Genomic DNA, 20302 nt, shown 5'->3' with positions numbered 1-20302 from the left:
AAAAGATCATCATATAGTCCAGTTGTTTTTAAACATGACTGCTCATTAGAAACATATCTGGAGCTGTGGAGAAAAAAAGCAATACCTGACCATTTGCACTTTTCAAAAAATTTCAAGATAATTCTGATATGCATCTGGATTTTAAAAAGTGATGACAGGTTCTTCTACTGGATCCTAGTTTTGGTGATACAGAGTTCTATTATTTTCCTGTTGATCAATCATGATACATAGTATTAAGTGAGTAATACTGTGATCATAGTTATATAATCACAATAGTAAAAGATATTTATCAGTTTTCACAATAAAATAGACAAAAAATAAAAGATAATTACGACTGCAAGCCATAATTGGAACATGATTAACAATATAAAATAATTACATACAATTGAGGGAGGGTCGAGCAGAGTGGTGTGGTAAGTGGAAGGGCATACATGCACATGTTTGCATCCACCCAGCCTTTTGGTTGGTGCATTTAATCCATTTACATTTAAGGTAATTATCGATATGCATGATCCTATTTGGAGAAGGCGATGGCACCCCACTCCAGTACTTTTGCCTGGAAAATCCCATGGACGGAGGAGCCTGGTAGGCTGCAGTCCATGGGGTCGCTAGAGTCGGACACGACTGAGCGACTTCACTTGCACTTTTCACTTCCATGCATTGGAGAAGGAAATGGCAACCCACTCCAGTGTTCTTGCCTGGAGGATCCCAGGGACGGGGGAGCCTGGTGGCCTGCAGTCTATGGGGTAGCACAGAGTCGGACACGACTGAAGCGACTTAGCAGCAGCAGCAGCATGATCCTATTACCATTTTCTTAATTGTTTTGGGTCTATTTCTTGTAAGTCTTTTCCTTCTACTGTTTCCTGCCTAGAGAAGTTCCTTTAGCATCTGTCGTAATGCTGGTTTGGTGCTGCTGAATTCTCTTAACTTTTGCTTGTCTGAAAAGCTTTTGATTTCTCCATCAAATCTGAAGGAGTCTTGCTTGGTAGAGTATCCTTGGTTGTAGGTTCTTCCCTTTCATCACTTTAAATCTATCATGCCATTTCCTTCTGGCTTGTAGAGTTTCTGCTGAGAAATCAGCTGACAGCCTGATGGGGATTCCCATGTATGTTATTTGTCATTTTTTTCCTTTTCAGTTTTAATATTTTATCTCTGTCTTTAAATTTTGTCAGTTTGATCACTATGTGTCTCAGCGTGTTCCTCCTTGGATTTATCCTTCCTGGGACTCTCTGTGCTGCCAGAACTTGGTTGACTATTTGCTTTGCCATGTTTGGGAAGTTTCCAGCTATTATCTCTTCAAATATTTTCTCAGGTCCTCTCTCTCTCTCTTCTCCTTCTGGGACCCTTACAGTGTGAATGCAGGTGTGTTTAATGTAGTCCCAGAGGGTCTCTTAGGCTGTCTTCATTTCTTTTCATTCTATTTTCTATATTCTCTTCTGTGGCAGTGATTTCCACCATTCTGTCCTCAAGTTCATTTATCCATTCTTCTGCCTCAGTTATTCTGCTATTGGTTCCTTCTAGATGCAGGAGCCTGGTAGGCTGCAGTGCATGGGGTTGCTAAGAGTCGGACACGACTGAGCGACTTCACTTTCACTCTTCACTTTCATGCATTGGAGAAGGAAATGGCAACCCACTCCAGTGTTCTTGCCTTGAGAATCCCAGGGATGGGGGAGCCTGGTGGGCTGCCGTCTATGGGGTCATATAGAGTTGGACACGACTGAAGCGACTTAGCAGTAGCAGTGTATTCTTCATCTCTGTTTGCTTGTTCTTTAATTCTTCTAAGTCCTTGGTAAACATTTCTCATATCTTCTCAATCTTTGCCTCCATTCTTTTCCCAAGATCCTGGATCTTCCTCACTATCATTATTCTGAATTCTTTTTCTGGAAGGTTATCTATCTCCACTTCATTTAGTTGTTTTTCTGGGGTTTTATCTTGTCCCTTCATCTGGGACATAACTTTCTGCTTTTTCATCGTGGTTAACCTTCTGTAATACAGTTTTTGTTTTAGCCGCTGCAAAACTGTGCTTCTGTCTGTCCTCTGATGGGTGAGGCTAAGAGGCTTGTGTAAGCTTCCTGATGGGTGGGACTGGCATGGGAAAAATTGGGTCTTACTCTGGCAAGCAGGGCCTTGCTCAGTAAAGCTTTAACCCAATTATCTGCTGATAAGTAGGGCTGCACTCCCTCCCTGGTAGTTGTTTGGCCTGGGGCAACCCAGCCCTGGGGTCTACAGACTCTATGGTAGGATTAATGGTGAACTCCAAGAGGCTTTACGCCAAGGGGGCCCTTCCAGTGCCCCCATTCCTGCAGTGAGCCCCTCCAACCCACACCTCCAGAGGAGGCCCTCCAACACTAGTTTTGGTTCAGTCTCCGGTGGGGTTACTGCTGCTCTCCTCTGGGTCTTCGTGTGTTCAAAATTTTGTTTGTGCCCTCAAAGACTGGAGTCTGTTTTCCCTCAGTCCTCTGGAAAGGCTATAATTGAATCCCGCTGGCCCTCAAGGCCAGATTCCCTTTGTCAGATCCCCAGGCTGGGAAGCCTCATGTAGGGTTCAGAACCTTCACAACAGTATGAGAACTTCATTGGCATTATTATTCTCTAGCCTGTGGATCACCCACCTGGTGGGTTTGGGATTTTCATTTTATTGTGATCGCCCCCCTCCTATCATCTTGCTGTGACTTCTTCTTTGTCTTTGGATGTGGGGTATCTTTCTTTTGGTGGGTTCCAGCATCCTCCTGTTGATGGCTGTTCAACAGCTAGTTGCAATTTTGGTGCTCTCGCAGGAGGAGATGAGCACACAGCCTTCTACTCCACCATCTTGAACCGAAACCAGAGGATATTTCGAAAGCTGCAGTGGTGGTTCAGGCAGTCCCCGTGTAAGAAAGGCATGAGCACATGTACATAATGAAGCATGCCATGCATGTGGCGAGGTGACAGGGGCACTGTTTCCAATGGCTGCTCTAACAAATTACCACATGCTTAAGCCACAGAAATTCATTCTGTCACAGCTCTGGAGACCCAAAGTCTGAATTCAGTGTCACTGGGCTGAAACCTAGCTGCTGGCAAGGCCACCCTCCCAATGTAGGCTCTAAGGGAAAAACTCTTTCCTAGTCTCTCACGGTTCCCGTGGCTGCTGGTATTCCTCACCCGAGCAGCAGTACTCCAGTTACCTGTGCCCCTACTACATGCCTTCCCACTGCCACATGTCTTCTGAAGCAGGAAGTATGTTCCAAGATAGAGTAAATACACTCAATAAACAGTAGTTGATATTATACTGACAACAATAGCTATGATTCACTAACATTGATGAGGCATAAAATAAGAGTTTTATATGAGGTTCAGAGGGAGCGCAAAGATAAGAATTGACAGAGAATCGTCATTTTACATAAACTGCTTGTCTCAAAGGTAAGGCTGCTTCTAGATGACCTGCACTGGGAACTGCAGCCCTGCTTCAGCCTTTCACTTGAAGCTTTAATGGCAGTTTTGGCATTTCTTATTCTCTGTCCTCTAGACATATAACATTCCCTGTCCTCTTGCTTCCTGGACCTGAATATCCTTGGAATACACCTCTCCCCTTCTTCCCATGATTCATTAGACTCTTATCAACCTCAGATTAGATTCCATTTCTCCCACATACCCAAAAAAGGGTTAGATCAAGGTGGCAGGATGGACTCCTGTAATCAAGCTCTATTTTCTTAATTCTCAAGTTGTGTCCTCAAGCTCACATTTATTCATCAGTATCCTCACCTAACTGAAAGATCTCTGAAGGTAAGGACTCACTGAATGCTCAGTTTCTATCCCAATACCTAGCATATTAATACACATTCATGATATGAAGTTTTTTGCTTCACCTTAAGTGTACTGCTTGCAATGAATTAGAAGTGGATGACTGTGAAGCTCTCCATCTTAATATACAATTGGGTTACATGGATGTATGCATGTAAGTCAAAATTCAGCAAATGAATACATAAAAACTTAAGTGTATTTCATCATAATAAAATTTTACACCAAAAAAAAAAAAAAAAAGGTAAACAGTCTGAATTTGATAATTGGTTACAAAGAAGGGATACTAGAGGATTCCTAGGTTTCTGTCTGAGGTGCCACCAATAACAATAGAGAATACAGGAGTAAGAACAGCTGTGAGGGACTTCGGTAATGGTCCAGTGGTTAAGACTTCACCTTCTAATGCCAGGGGTGTGGGTTCAATCCCTGGTTGGGGAGCTCAGACCCCACATGCCTTGTGGCCAAAAAATGACAACATAAAACAGAAGCAATAATGTGACAAATTCAATAAAGACTTTCATAATGGTTCACAACAACAACAACAAATCTTTAAAAAAGAAAAGAATAACATTGAATAGTTAAGTTCTATAATAGCTAATAATAGCTAAGTTCTGAATAGGGTGATACAGCATCTACCCCATTTTTCTAGGGTTTGTAGGCTCATCCTACTGCATTTCCCTTCCCTATAAAATTTCTCTAGGCATTATGTATAACAGGTGCTCAATAAATAAAGTTTGCTGAATGATTAAGTCACTCACAATCCAAGATACTCTCAGTTCAGGCTACACCCATTTCACAGATGTGAACACTGAGGTTCAGAAATGTCAAGCAAAAAGCCCAAGAGTATACCACTAGCAAGTTCAGTTCAGTTCAGTTCAGTTGCACAGTCGTGTCCGACTCTTTGCTATCCCATGAACCGCAGCACGCCAGGACTCCCTGTCCATCACCAACTCCCGGAGTCCACCCAAACCCATGTCCATTGAGTCAGTGATGCCATCTGTAAGTAAACGACATAGAGGTGTGACTTGAACTGAGTGACTTCAAAACTTTTTTCTCAGGCGACCACATTCCTTAAAATGTCTGAGGAGTTGTCATTACCTATAGAACAAAGTCATATTCCTTAGAGCCGCGCAAAAAATGCTTCACATTCCATCCATAGATTAACCTCTCCCCATCTTGTCTTTTCACACTGTACTTTTTCAGTACCTCATAACTCCCCAAATTTCATAATATTTTATGCCTCTGTGGCTCTGCCTCTGTCCAGAACACCTTGTCTTTTCTGAGATACTTACTGTCCCTGATCCTGATGCCAAGCGTCATTAGTCACTCCTCTGACCCTTGTCACATATACAGTTAGTATTATTGCTCTGGTTACTTGTTTACGTTATTTATCTGCCCTATTGCACTGTGAGCGTAACGAATGCTAAACCCACGTTTAACATCATTCTTATAATGCCAGTGCCAAAAACACTAACTGGCTGATGGCCATGTGAGTGCTTCATAACTGTGTGTGTGAAATGAAGGCCTTGGTCATAAGAAATAAAAGAAGCAGATGAAGGAAGGCAAATGAGGATCGTTTCTATAGGCAGAGAGCACCTCCAGTACCACAGGTTCTTATTAGAAGATAGGACGTGGGCAAGTTACAGGCCTGAACCTCCCAAAACAAAACAAAAAACAAACAAATGTCAGTGCAAAAAGGTCAGTCAAGAAAAGGGTAATCAACAGAATGAACAATTTAGGAAGGTGATCAGAAGCCTGGTGCTTCACACTTATTTCTTCATATACATAAATTTTTCCTTTTTATCTGCTAGTCAAATTTCTTGTTGTCTTTAGATATAAAGACTTCATAGTAAGTTTCATAACTATGTATGTATGTATGCATATGAACACACATACACACAGAGGATTACAGGACAGGACTCTAAGCAGGTGTGAGCTTCCCAGGTAGCTCAGGGCGTAAAGAACCCACCTGCCAATCAAGGAGATGCAAGAGACTCAGGTTCGATCCCTGCTTCAGGAAGATCCCCTGGAGCAGGAAATGCTAACCCATTCCAGTATCCTCCCCTGGGAAATCCCATGGACAGAGGAGTCTAGCGGGCTACAGTCCATGGGGCCACAAAAGAGTCAGACATGACTGAGCGACTGAACAACATAAGCCAATGTACTTACTTGGTCAGGTTTTCACGGCAGGTGGGTTATACTGTGGAGACAATATGTGAAAAGAGGAATGCTGGGGTTCCAGTTCTAAATGGAAGATCCCACTCTCATCTCCCCCACGCATACACTGAATCCACAGCTATAGATGGAACAGTCTCCTCTGACAACAACCTAAAAGCTGGCTGAGCAAGCCCTCCATAAAAGGGGGAAACCAGAGAGAAACCACTTCGAAGCAGGTGGGAAAGGCTGAGACAATCTCACCATAAATGCTGCTGCTGCTGCTGCTAAGTCACTTCAGTCGTGTCCGACTCTGTGTGACCCCATAGACGGCAGCCCATCAGGCTCCACCGTCCCTGGGATTCTCCAGGCAAGAACACTGGAGTGGGTTGCCATTTCCTTCTCCAGTGCATGAAAGTGAAAAGTGAAAGTGAAGTTGCTCAGTCGTATCCGACTCTTAGTGACCCCATGGACTGCAGCCCACCAAGCTCCTCCGTCCATGGGATTTTCCAGGCAAGAGTACTGGAATGGGTGTCATTGCCTTCTCTGACTATATAGTGCAGCTACCCACAATAAGGAGGTAACGCAAAACCCAGAGCTTCTCCCTGAGGAGCAAACAGCTCATAACTCACATAGGGCTCCCTGGCTTTGAAGACTGGCACCTGAAAGATGAGCCCCAAAACGTCTGGTTTTAAGGCTCAAGGCCATGACACACGTGGGGTGTGGATACCAAAGAACAGTTCTCAAAGGGCTTGTGTGTAGCCTCACAGGCACCAGGGCCCAGCCCAGAAGCAGCCCCCTGAAAGCACCCCGGCTTCATGTGAGAGACTCACTTCCTAGTCTTAAAGCGACGGCAGAAGGGGCAGGGGCCTGCTGGGATGCTCCCCAGGGATGGAGACTGGTGGACATCATCTTCCTGCTCCCTGCCATCTTCTGTTTGGTGACCCAGTTTTTAGGTCTGCTATCCAGAGGACACCCCTTCTTTCCCCTGGCTCTGGCAGTCAGAGGGGCTTGTGTTCCTGGGTGCCGTGGGGCTGTAACAATCACAGAGACAGTTCTTGAAGACTATCACCCCCAGGACACCAACACAGACAAAACACACCCCTCATCTCTCTCAGAAGAGGCCTGTTTATTTGTCCAGGAGTTTTGGCCTCAGAAGCAGGTTTCTGGTGTGGCACACATGAGCAACTACAGAGGTGCGTTCACGGAGCACAGGCTGGGGGATGCCTTTTTACACTCACCCTCTGCCATGCTATAGCTCACCAGCATCCTCCAGAAGGGAGCTCGTCCAATCCTCTGGAGCCCTGATTTGTGTGACTGCTGCCCAGAGGACACCTCCAGATCCGGGGACAGTAGGGAGGCTTTGACTGTGGTCCTATAGCACTTATCTCTATTTCGGTAGGGTTTTTTCCCCCTCTGAGGTTTTATCATGTTTTTTCGTTTGAAACATATTCCTTTGTTTCTTCACTTTGCTTGATTCTCTGTGTTGGTTTCTATGCATTAGATGAAAAACAATCACTTCTCCGAAAGGGTAAAGAGTTGGTTGCAAGAGATGAATCTTAGTGTTCAGCCCTGCCCTAGCTCCTGGCTGTCTTTCAACCCTTTGTGATTGTCCAAGAAGCTAATTTTATTTTTACTAGTTCCCAGTAGTTGAGGGTATGCCAACACAGGGTCCCAAAGGGGAGGATCTCAGTCAGCACCTAGATTTAGGCTGATTGGAAGCCAAACACTCAGGTATCAGTTTTTAAAGAACACAACGAAAGCAAAAATAAACAAGTGCAACTACATCAAACTAAAAAGCTTCTGCGCAGCAAAGGAAACCCTCAACAAAACGAAAAGGCAACCTACAAAATGGGAGAAAATATCTGAAAATCATAAATTTGATAAGAGGTAATATCCAAAATACATAAAGAACTCATGCAACTCAACAGTGAAAAAAAAAAGTCCAGTTAAAAAATGGGCAGAGGATCTGAATACACGTTTTGCCAAAGACAACATACAGATGGCAAACAGACAGATGAAAAGATGCTCAGATCACTAACATCGGAAAAATGTAAATCAAAACCATAATGAGATATCCTCTCACACTTGTTAGAATGGCTGGTATCAAAAAGGTAAGAAAGAAAAAATGTTAGAGATAATATGGAGAAAAAGGAACCCTTGAACACTGTTGGTGGAAAACAGTATAAAGTTTCCTCAAAAAATAAAACTACCCTAGAATCCAGCAGTTCCACTTCTGGGTATTTATCTGAAGACAAAAAAAAGTAACTTGAAAAGATATATGCACCCCAGTGTTCACTGAAGCATTGTCTATAATACAATGGCCAAGATATGGAAAAAAACCTAAGTGTTCATCAACAAACTGATAGAGAAAGGGTGTACGTTACACAAAACATATGCATAATGGAATATTATTCAGCCATAAAGAGTGAAATATTAACATCTGTACCACATGGGTGAACCTAGGGGTATCATGCTAAGTGAATTAAGTCAGACAGAGAAAGACAAATTCATATGATCTCACTTACATGTGGAATCTTTCAAAACAACTATAACAACAATAAAGCTCAGAGGTAAACTGGTGGTTGACAGAGGAGGAGAGTGGGAAAAATGGGTGAAGGGAGTAAAATATAAATAAGCTATAAAATAAGTAAGCCATAAAATAAGCTATAAAATAAGTCATGGGGATGCAATGTATAGCATGGCAACCATAGTTACTGATACTGTACGTATATTTGAAAGCTACTAAGAGAGCAAATCTAAAAAAGCTGTCATCACAAGAAAAAAATTCTATAACTTTGCATGGTTAACTAGACTAGGACTGTGATGATCATTTCACAATATATAAAAATACCAAATCATTATGTTATACCCCTGAAACAAATACAAAGATATATGTCAATTATGCCTCAGTAATAAAAAAGGATCGAACAGAATATCCATAACAGCCTATATTAAAATGAGGCTCCAACCTAACATTCTCTGCAACCAGTTTCAAAGCTTCTGAATTAACAGGAGGTAAGACCTCTAAGCCGGAGAAGGCAATGGCACCCCACTCCAGTGCTCTTGCCTGGAAAATCCCATGGATGGAGGAGCCTGGTGGGCTGCTGTCTATGGGGTCGTACAGAGTTGGACACGACTGAAGTGACTTAGCAGTTTAGGAGCAGCAAGACCTCTAGGCATCTCTGACAAATGCTACCTATAACTTATTATCAAGGTATCAAGATAACAGAAAGCATTACTATTATCAGATTATTTGCAAATATGTAAACTACTGACAAATTATAAAGGAAAAACAACTCAAGTCCTCAGCAATGAAATTTTCAATTTATTCAACTGCCTGCTAAGCTGCAACTAGAACTATTGTTTTTTAGTTGCAGCTTAACAGGCAACTAAAAGAATCTCATGCTCTTCAGAGCTTAAAATTAAAAAAAAAAAGTTCTTGACAAGATGGTCATCAACACCTATGTCTAGCCACAAGTACATGAATTAGTACCAATAGGAAGTTACTCACAACTCAATTTCATTAATTTTTTCCAGCAAATACCCCTCAATAACAGCACAGTTCTTGGCCAAAGAGAATCAGAGGCCAGTGGTGGCTCAGACGGTAAAGCATCTGTCTACAACGTGGGAGACCTGGGTTCGTTCAATCCCTGGGTCGGGAAGTTCCCTGGAGAAGGAAATGGCAACCCACTCCAGTACTCTTGCCTAGAAAATCCCACGGACAGAGGAGCCTGGTGTCCATGGGGTCTCAAAGAGTCAGACATGACTGAGTGACTTTTCTTTCTCTCTACAACAAAAACAACAAATACAAGTAAAATGAAGTATAATCTACTATTGTTCCCCCTCACAACATAGACACATTGGGGCAGAGGAAACACAAATGCAATCTTTGTTTCAGTATTCAAATTATATATAAAAAATTTCAGTTTCTGAATGCCTACTATGCACAAGGCACTAGAGTTTAAAATGTGACGTGGCAGCCGTTAATATAGGAATCATGCCTACCTTCACCTATTCATCAATCACCACAAAACCAATTTTTAAGGGGTACGATTGTCTTGTCTATGCATTTTGCCTCCCAGTGATTGCCTTAACTCAAACAGAAGGGGCAAAATAATGTTTTTATGTTTGCAAGGCTTTTTATTGCATTACATTAAAAACAAGGGCTCTTCAACCACAAGAGGGGCCAATAATAACTCTCCAGGTTTTTTACAGCAGCTTTTTCAACAAAGTAGATAATTTTTTTTAAGTGGAGTTTTTCTAAAGTGTATTTAAACTGAAAAATATATATTTAACAAAATACAGTAAAAGTTTATCTCCACTGTTAATGGAATTGTAAAGATACCTCTCTTCCTTAGCCCTCGTGTTTCTGTCTAATCAGTTTTTGCCCTAACTAGATGACAATGTTTTATATAAAGTGCCTTAATTTTTTTCTTAGAGTTATTCTACAGGATTGAGTGTTAGCGCATAATAGGCTCAAAAGCACATTTTTAAAGAGTGACAGCAAGGGTCTACCTTTTCCTCCCTTCAGTTTATAAGCTTTTGCTCATGAGTTCCCACACCTTAGCTGGCAACCTCTATGATTCAACTCTCTAAAACACCCATCCAACCTCACTTCCTCTCTTTGGGGTAAACTGACCTCATCTTCAAAGAAACCCTTTGCCTCTTCCACAAAATCTCCTATGCCATTCAGAGTTCTTTTTGCATTTCTCGGCTTACTGTGTGCAAGACTGAGATTGAAACTAAGCACACAGTCTGAAGTTTGTCAGATGTCCAGCCATACTTCTGAGGGCACAAAATCCAAAAGAACAATTCAATTTACCATGGCCATGATACAGTGAACAAGATACAGGGCTGCCTCCTCAGAACCTTGGGAAATACATAGAAAGCAAAAATTAACTTCTCTAATAAGCAGATAAACAGTTAACACCATCATACATTGCTGAGGCCCTGATTTCAGAAGAGATGAAAAGTGTCAGCTGTAGTATAAAGATAAGACATTCACAATAGAGACTCTATCTATGGCATCAGGAAGATTTTATCATACACTGACTTATCTATTGAGAACCAACCTCATTAGGAAGGCTGATGACTCAAGCCCTAAAGCATCTAAACAAAATACTAAATAAACTTGCTTTGCAACCTGTAACATGTAAACAATACTTTTAGTGAGCAGACTTCTGAGTAAGAAAAGCTTTAAAACACTATACCAAAGGTGGCAACTCTAAGGAAAGCCAAATAAGATGTGCTTAGCATATGAACAGTTTGTTAACTCAAGAATCTGATTTTAAGTATCCCGAGTTCTAAAAAAAGAACTGAAACTTTTCCCCTGAATTTTCTATGTACTCTTTCTCTCTGTCTCTTTTTTTAAAAATAGCATTAACATTGTACTTGTATCCTAGGCTATCAACATTTAAGTTTCCTAGTAATTCCTGTTTTCTTCTCTAAGGCATTTGAGTATCCATAGTATTACTAAATATGAATTGCACAAACCGTAAATATTGTGAAACAGTGAAAAAGGTTTCAAAGTATTCTGAAGAAAATATACAGAAGTCTGGTCAGTTTCCACATAGTTTTGGCTACTTAAATAACATTTCTAATTAGGTTACAAGTAAAGAGAATTTCATTATATTACAGGTTTGTTTAAAATGGCCTATACTGACTGGTACCATCAAGAAAGAAAACTATGTTTATTACTGCTCTCTATAAGCTACTCTAAGCAAATGTTCTATCTACCTCACTTAGAGAAACTATGAGGTTTTCATTTTTATTATAAATATCCAAACTGATTAGAGTTATGAATATATGTATTCCTCTGAAATAATTCCTTAACCAGTGAATGACTGAAAACTTCCAGACTGAAAATGATAACCCTTGGGCAAATAAAGACCTTTTTCTCCTGGGAAATGACTTCTTAAATCCTGCCCAGGAAAAGAAGAAGAAGAAGAAAAAAAAAAGGAGTATGTCTCATACAAGTCATAATTTAAATGATTAACATGGCACTTTATTTTAAATAAATGATACTAGGGAAGCAAATTATCATAACCATTAGATCAATGACAACATAGGCTCTTGAATATATTAATATTTCAACACATTATTAGCATTCTTTTAACTTTTTAACCTGTAACTATTTTTTTCTTCATTTTTTTTCTATTTAAAAATATTTTTGTACAATTTTTAAGGTTATTTTCCTAACCTATAACTTTTTCCATGTGCTGGAAATCTTTTCCCCCAATTGCTTCATACCTTTTTGCACACAGTAGGAAAGCCATTCTGGGGAACCAGACATAGCATCATCATCCAACATACATAACTAAGAAGCTACACATGGAGCTTTTAGATTTTACATTGCTTAATAAAACCAAGTTACATTTTGTTGTTAGTTTCGAAATGAGTTTATCCACTATATAAAGAAAATGAAAAACTAAAGATCCTAGTCTCAAACTGAATAAACTTTAAGAAAAAAAAAAACAAAACACTTTTCTAGACAATTATTTCATGATTCACAATCAAGAGTGAGAAATTACAGAACTATGCAATTAGACCAAAAATCTAACTATAAAATGTTTCTGAATGTCTATTATAATAATACAGGCTTTAAGGACTCATTCAGAGGCACATTTGATTCTGAAAGGTATTAGTCAGTGTTGTTTATACTAAGTGTACCACCCATGGGACTTTAAAATCTTCTGTTAGGTTCTCTGTCACAGGAATGACATCTGCATTTGCTGGTCTGTAACTGGCACTTTGGAGAACAGGCAAAACAGTGAAGCATGGTTCCCTGTTGGTTCATCCAAGGTCGAGGAGAAGAACCATATTCACAATTCTCTGAGATAATTTACGTTTATGATTCTAACTGCCCAAACTCATCCTAGTCAAATTTAAACTTTGAATTTCTTATAACAGTATCTATTGATGTACTTTGATATTTGGGAATGAAAAAATTTAAATCAACTGCAAAATGAGTAATCAAGTACTAGGACTTTTTTTATCATAATGTTTGTGTCAACATAAATTTAAAACAGTTGAAATGTTTAATTCTTAAAATTTTATTGAAATTTTCTATTTATAAAGCCCCTTTGGACTCAACCAGACATTTGAGTAACACAAAAGCTTTGTCTTCAATGATCTGACAAAACAAGTGCAGAAAAACGGTACTACAGGACATGATGGAGGCGCCATAAAGAAAGTGTAGGAAAACACCCATGGATCTTAGAAGGGAGATCACCATCTGTTTGGGGTCAGAGAAATCAACCTGAACCAAGTCATGGGAAAATGGGAGGTAAGCAAGGAATATGTGTAGGAAACAATGAAAGACACAGCTTGGCTTGAGCCCAGAGCACAGGAAGGAAATAAGACTCCAAAGTTAGCAGCCTCACTGCCTGCAAAGAGCCTGGAAGTCAGGCTGAGGACCTATAATAAGACCACACTGTGTGTGCGACTGACTGCATGAGTGCTCACAGTGTCTGACTCTTTGCCACCCCATGGACTGTAGCCCTCCAGGCTCCTCTGTCCAAGGAATTTTCCAAGCAAGAATACTGGAGTGAGTTGCCATTTCCTTCTCCAGGGGATCTTCCCGATCCAGGAATCGAACCCACATTTCCTGCATCTTCTGCACTGGCAGCAGATTCTTTACCACTGAGCAACCTGGGAAGCCCTCTACTGTGGGTGGCTGTGCTACATATAAGACTGCGCCTCTTGGGGGTGTAAAAGTAACTAAAAAACCTAAGTTATGTGGAAAGCATAGGCACAGAACATGTACCTAAAACCTGCAATAATTTAGAAAAGGGAGTAATGAGAGTCTGAACCAAGTGGCCCCCAGGTGACAATGGGGCTGGAAAGGTGGCTGGACTTAGAGGCTACTGGACATGGTAATAAATTCTGTGTTTGGATCAATGGAGGTGGGGGAGGGAGAGTGAAAAGACAGTACCACATCTCTTAATCTGGAGGACCAGAAGAATCTAAATACCTAAGTTCAGTTCACTTCAGTTGCTCAGTCATGTCCAACTCTTTGTGACCCCATGGACCGAAGCACACAAAGCCTCCTTGTCAATCACCAACTCCTGGAGTTTACACAAACTCATGTCCATTGAGCTGGTGATGCCATCCAACCATCTTATCCTCTGTCATCCCCTTTTCCTCCTGCCTTCAATCTTTCCCAGCATCAGGGTCTTTTCAAATCAGTCAGCTCTTCGCATCAGGTGGCCAAAGTATTGGAGTTTTAGCTTCAACATCAGTACTTCCATTGAACACTCAAGACTGATCTCCTTTAGGATGGACTGGTTGGATCTCCTTGCAGTCCATGGGACTCTCAAGAGTCTTCTCCAACACCACAGTTCAAAAGCATCAATTCTTCGGTGCTCAGCTTTCTTTATAGTCCAACTCTCACATCCATACGTGACTACTGGAAAAGCCATAGCTTTGACTAGATGGACCTGTGTTGGCAAGTCATGTCTCTGCTTTTTAATATGCTGTCTAGGTTGGTCATAACTTTCCTTCCAAGGAGCAAGTGTCTTTTAATTTCATGGCTGCAGTCACCATCTGTAGTGATTTTGGAGCCCAAAATAAAGTCAGCCACTCTTTCCACTGTTTTGCCATCTATTTGCCATGAAGTGATGGTACCATGTGCCATGATCTTAGTTTTCTGAATGTTGAGCTTTAAGCCAACTTTTTCACTCTCCTCTTTCACTTTCATCAAGAGGCTCTTTAGTTCTTCACTTTCTGCCATAAGGGTGGGGTCATCTGCCTATCTGAGGTTATTGATATTTCTCCCGGCAATCTTGATTCCAGCTTCTGCTTCATCCAGCCTGACATTTCGCATGATGTACTCTGCATGTAAGTTAAATAAGCAACGTGACAATATACAAACTTTACGTACTCCTTTTCCTACTTGGAACCAGTCTGTTGTTCCATGTCCAGTTCTACCTGTTGCTTCCTGACCTATATACAGATTTCTCAAGAGGCAGGTCAGGTAGTCTGGTATTTCTATCTCTTGAAGAATTTTCCACAGTTTGTTGTGATTCACACAGTCAAAGGCTTTGGCATAATCAATAAAGCAGAAATGGATGTTTTTCTGGAACTCTCTTGCTTTTTCGATGATCCAGAGGATGTTGGCAATTTGATCTCTGGTTCCTCTGCCTTTTCTAAATCCAGCTTGAACATCTGGAATTTCACAGTTCACGTATTGCTGAAGCCTGGCTTGGAGAATTTTGAGCATTACTTTACTAGCGTGTGAGATGAGTGCAATTGTGCAGTAGTTTGAGCATTCTTTGGCATTGCCTTTCTTTGGGATTGGAATGAAAAGTGACCTTTTCCAGTCCTGTGGCCACTGCTGAGTTTTCCAAATATGCTGGCATATTGAATGCAGCACTTTCACAGCATCATCTTTTAGGATTTGAAATAGCTCAACTGGAATTCCATCACCTCCACTAGCTTTGTTCGTAGTGATGCTTCCTAAGGCCGACTTGACTTCACATTCCAGGATGTCTGGCTCTAGGTGAGTGATCACACCATTGTGATTATCTGGGTAATACCTAAGTACCCTAACAAAAACAGGAAGTCAAGGAGACACACTGAGCTTTTTGTATGGTTTAGTTCAAGGGAAGGAGGTGCAAATGAGATCCTGGTTGGGACTTGTTACATTTGAGAAACCAGTTGCAAACACAATTTGATACGCAATTAGATACACAATTTGATATGCAATTTTGATATGCAATTAGAAACATTACTAGAGTACTGAAGAAGGCTTCATCCTAAGGAGTTCTGAGCCCTCCCTACAGACAGGATAGCTCAAGCAGTTGTGAGTAAACAACACAATGAAAACACAGACAGAGACAGAATCTCAGAGTGAATGGGGGTAAAAAACAAAATTAACTACTGGTCTCAGGTAAGACAAGAAGCAAAATGTCATAAGAATTAGAATGTCTGATAAAAGTCTCCAAAGGGAGTAGCTATCTTTAGTGTCAAACACTAAAAAGGACCCAAGAAAGGTAAGTATTAAGAAAAATAGAAGTCCACTGGAATGTGACACTGAGGAGTTCTGTGATTTTTAACAAGTCAAGAGGTAAGGATTTGGAAAGGGGAGATGGCAACAGAGAGGGGTCACTGATCTGAGAAGTCTTTTAAAAGATAGGAGAGTGGATTTCTCTATCTTATCTCCAAGGCAAAAAACCACAATCAAACTCTAACGAAAATCCAGAAGGGTAAACCCAACTGGAGAGGAAGGGGGAAAAATCCCTTATTGATACTATTTGATGATTTCCATGATGTAAGCACAACCACCATGACTGATTTCAAGTTGCCAACTGTTGGCAAAATTCCTGAAATTTTAGCAATAACTCTAGACCACCACTGCAAATTGGCTAGTCTATGGTCTACTCTGCAACCAGGCAATTCCATGACAGCTTTCCTCTAAACCCAACTGATACGTAAACATTCTCTGGGACAAACCTTGCAGTAATTAACAGATGTCTATCTAACTCTTGTTACATATTGCTTTCTCAACTGTACTGCAACTGAAAAGAATTAGATGTTGAAAACCAAATGGCTCCAAGGCATGCCCGTCTACACTAGGAAGGAAAGGATAAGAATCAAATGTTCCAAAAAGCCTTTGTGGCTTCTCAGCATGGCTCAGTGGTAAAGAATCCGTCTGCAAACCAGGATATGTGGGTTTGATCCCTGAGTCCGGAAGACCCCCTGGAGAAGGAAATGGCAACTCACTCCAGTATTCTTGCCTGGGAAACTCCATGGACAGAGGAACCTGGGGGGCTACAGTTAAAAGGATTGCAAAGAGTTGGACATGATTTAGCAAGTGAAGAACAAAAAGCCTTCAAATGACCGTTTTATAATTGTTTCCTTTGTTAATATCATTGCCCCATCTAAACCCAAAATGTCTTAAGAATAAGGAACTTGATTCAAAGACTTCAATTTTTTCACAATCCATTTTGCTCTTGGGACAGTTCGACTGCTGATTAACCAATTAAAAAAAAAAATTAAAGTGAGCTCTGTATCAATGAAGGACTAAATAACAAAGTATCAGTGAAGCAAAGGAAATAAGAACTAAACATCCTAGTAAGCCCAATCCCAGTGAGAAGCAAGCAGAGATGTGGGAAAGCTCCTTAGACTAAATCCCGATACCCAGGGAGTTCCAATCTACTCCCGCTACTCACTGGTGGAGTGCCAGCTGCAGTCGCACCTGAAAAATGGGTACAGTAATACCTAGCACATAGGTTCAACCTTAAGGTTTAATATGAATACATTATGGAACACCCAGCATAAGCAGGTACTTGATTAGTAGAGTTCACAAGGCCACACCAGCTTATATACTGGATACTGCTCAAGTGTATCATCAAGAGCACCAAAGAGGTCTGCCTCCAACAAGGGCCTATGACTGGTCAGCTGCTAAGGATAGTTTACAGTCTATCTACAGGGACCTCCTGCTGTCAACCAAAACCGCAAATTCCTTTCCTGGTTGTGCCCTGGACTCGCAAGCCTCCCAACAACATGGAGGCCAAAGAGACCCCATAAAAGTAGTCTCAGAGCCAAAAATGTGACGAACTAGATGGTGATAAGCTAACAGGTTCCTACTTGTGATCACATGACATTAGGCACCTTTCCTCAACAAGTAAGTTCATCAAAAACCAAAACAACAGATTTGTGAAGTGAAGTGAGTGACTCATAAACAAAAGTCAAGGGAAGAACCTAGTTTCTAGTATTTCACAACTTTTCCCTTCTGTCATCTTTCCAAACACCCCATCTATCATGGGACTTTATATTATCCTCTGTCATTTAGGTTATGTTTCATAACGCAAATTTCTCCCAGCATCTGAAGTAGAACTGTTGTCAAAATATTAAACACATAGGGGGATTAGCATATAAGTTTATTTACTTTCCAATCTGAATGATTGGCCTTGAGAAATAATACAATAATGTTCATAGCAATGTAATTTTTCCACTAATTAACTGCTCTTCATCTACTGCCAAGTGCATGAAACTATAGATAGAAAACAATAAGATAAACAATATATTTGTATATCAAAAAGTTTCTCATTAGAACCCTTCTAACTGTTGATGGGAATGTAAACTGGTGCAGCCACTATGGAAAACTGCATGGAGGTTCCTTAAAAAGAACATATGATCCAGCAATCCCACTCCTGGGGATATATTTAGAAAAGATGAAAACTCTAATTTCAAAAGATATATGCACCTCAATATTCACAGTAGCACTATTTATAAGTCCTGGAAGACAGGAAAGTAACCTAAATGTCCATCAACAGATGAATGAATAAAGAAAATGTGGTGTACGTATATACACACATACACACAAGGGAACACTGACCTTAAAAAAAGAATGAAAAATCGTCATTTGCAGCAACATAGACGGACCTAGAGATCACCATACTAACGGAACAAAATCAAAGACAGGTATCACAGGATATCCCTTACATGTGAAATTAAAAAAAAATGATAAAAATGAACTTATTTACAAACAGAAACAGACTCAAATATAGAATACAAATTTATGAATACCGAAAGGGAAAGGGAGGAGGGATAAATTAGGAGCTTAGGATTAACAGATACACACCACTATAAATAAAACAGATAAACAAGAACCTACTGTACGGCACAGGGAACTATTTTCAATACCTTGTAATAACCTATAATGGAAAAGAATCTGAAAAGAATATATATATATATGTTTTTTTTCCTGCACTGAATCACTTTAATGTACACCTGAACACAATATAGCAAATCACTTGTACTTCAATGAATAAAATTTCTTTAGAAAAGCTTCCCACTAGACATCTTTCTCCCACTTTCATAAAGGTTTCTACACATGTGTCTTCTGAAGAGCAAACACACACATTTCTCCAGTAAAACCACAACACTTGCAAGCAAAGGAAGATCTCTGTTTGAAAGATCATTGAGTGAACTTGCTATCCATATCGTGTTAACTTTCTTTCTGTAAACTATCGGGTAAATTACACATTTTCTGAAAACTAAAGCCTTAGACTCACTCCCCCAGCCCCTTTCCCCTACTCTGCGTTCCGCCTCCCCCCGACAGCCCCTTCCGACCCGCGGCTTCTGGGGTGAACCTGGACTCTCGGTCCACCACTGCTCCGAGGAAGCGCCGCCCCTTCCTCAGGCTCCGGAGACACCCAGCCGGACTGCATTTCACCCTCGCTCCCGGCTGCGCCGAGCGCAGCGCTTAACTGAGGTCGGAAGCCGCGCTCAGGAGCGGACAGAGTGACTCGGCCGTTTCCCGTGATTCGAGTCAAGTGCAGCGACGCCGCTCAGCGCCCGTGGGTCCAGCTGGGGCAGGGCTGGGGTCCGCAGCCGTCTCTGCCGCAAAACTGACCTCAGCAGGGCTGGGTGCCCAGCCACTCCCGCGGCCGCCCGGCGGAGCCGCTCACACGACCCCGCGGTACCCGTCGGCGTGGGGGTCAAGCGGCCTCCTGGCGCAGCCGGGGTCACATTCAGACCCGAAGGGCGCCCGCTGAGGGCAGAGCGGGGCCAGAGGCTTCTCTTCCCCGCGCCGCGCGGATTCGCGCCGGGGAGGGACAACCGAACGACCGGGCAGGTTAGAGTCCTTAGCACTGCCCGCGCGCCCGAGCCAGACGCAGCCCCCGCTGCACTGACCTCTCGCTCGCGTCCGCCGAGTTCACCCCATCCTCCTCTGCCGCCATGGCTGCCGCGCCACTGTCAGACAGTACCTCCTAGCCGGCTGACAGGCCGACTGGGATGCTTGGGGCCGCGGCCGCCTTAAGGCTGCCGCCCGCGCATGCGTCGCCCGCCCACTCGCAGGGCAGGACGGCGCGGTAGCGCGCGTGCGCGTGCCGGGCCATGCCGCCCCACCCACCAGCCACGCCGGCGTCATCTTGTCTGACGCGCTCTGCTCTGAGCGCTAGGCGGGACCGTACACCTGCAGGAAACCGGTGAGACTCGTCCGGCAGCGTTAGGTGGTAACCAGCTTCAATAATGACTGTATTAATGCATCATCCGCTGATTTTGAATGTCAAGTGCTGGGCACTAGACTAGTACCTAGCAGTACCTTGGGGACTGAGGCGCGACTTGCCCAGAAAGAGCCCGGCTAGCATTCAGTAAATGTTGCATTCTCGAATGGAAATGGTTTGGTGGAGGAGCTGAGTGGCCTGTGGCCGGCCCTTGCCCGCAGGTGGGTGGCCAGAGGGAGAGGGCGACTGACCTTTTAGTCAGTCGCTATTCATTGATAATGCGGGGCACTACTCCAGACCCTGGAGTTACAGGAGTGACCAGTACCAGCAGCCCCCGTCCATCCCCGCTCTCTGTACACAAGGGAGGGGTGAGAAGAGTCAGCGTTTAGATACTTAAGAGTTCTTGAGGGGAC

At 42.1% G+C, this 20302-nt stretch overlaps 1 protein-coding gene across 2 annotated transcripts in view; it reads right to left on the bottom strand.

Moving 5' to 3' along the window:
• Window positions 1–19728, bottom strand: part of ABHD5 (abhydrolase domain containing 5, lysophosphatidic acid acyltransferase) — a 40880-nt gene extending 21152 nt beyond the window's left edge. Inside the window, exon 1 of one of the 2 annotated variants that reach the window (XM_019984826.2) lies at window positions 19576–19728. In XM_019984826.2, coding sequence (XP_019840385.1) covers window positions 19576–19622 — 47 coding nt within the window. In that variant the 5' untranslated portion in view covers window positions 19623–19728. Of the gene's footprint in view, window positions 1–19011; window positions 19144–19575 lie in introns of those variants that run through there. The other variant, XM_019984825.2, reaches the window with a different exon arrangement.
• Window positions 19729–20302: the final 574 nt, after the last annotated feature.

Source organism: Bos indicus, chromosome 22, assembly GCF_029378745.1.
Source record: "Bos indicus isolate NIAB-ARS_2022 breed Sahiwal x Tharparkar chromosome 22, NIAB-ARS_B.indTharparkar_mat_pri_1.0, whole genome shotgun sequence".
Taxonomy (NCBI): domain Eukaryota; kingdom Metazoa; phylum Chordata; class Mammalia; order Artiodactyla; family Bovidae; genus Bos; species Bos indicus.
Note: the sequence above shows the minus strand (reverse complement) of the source record. Positions and strands in the feature narration are given on the sequence as shown.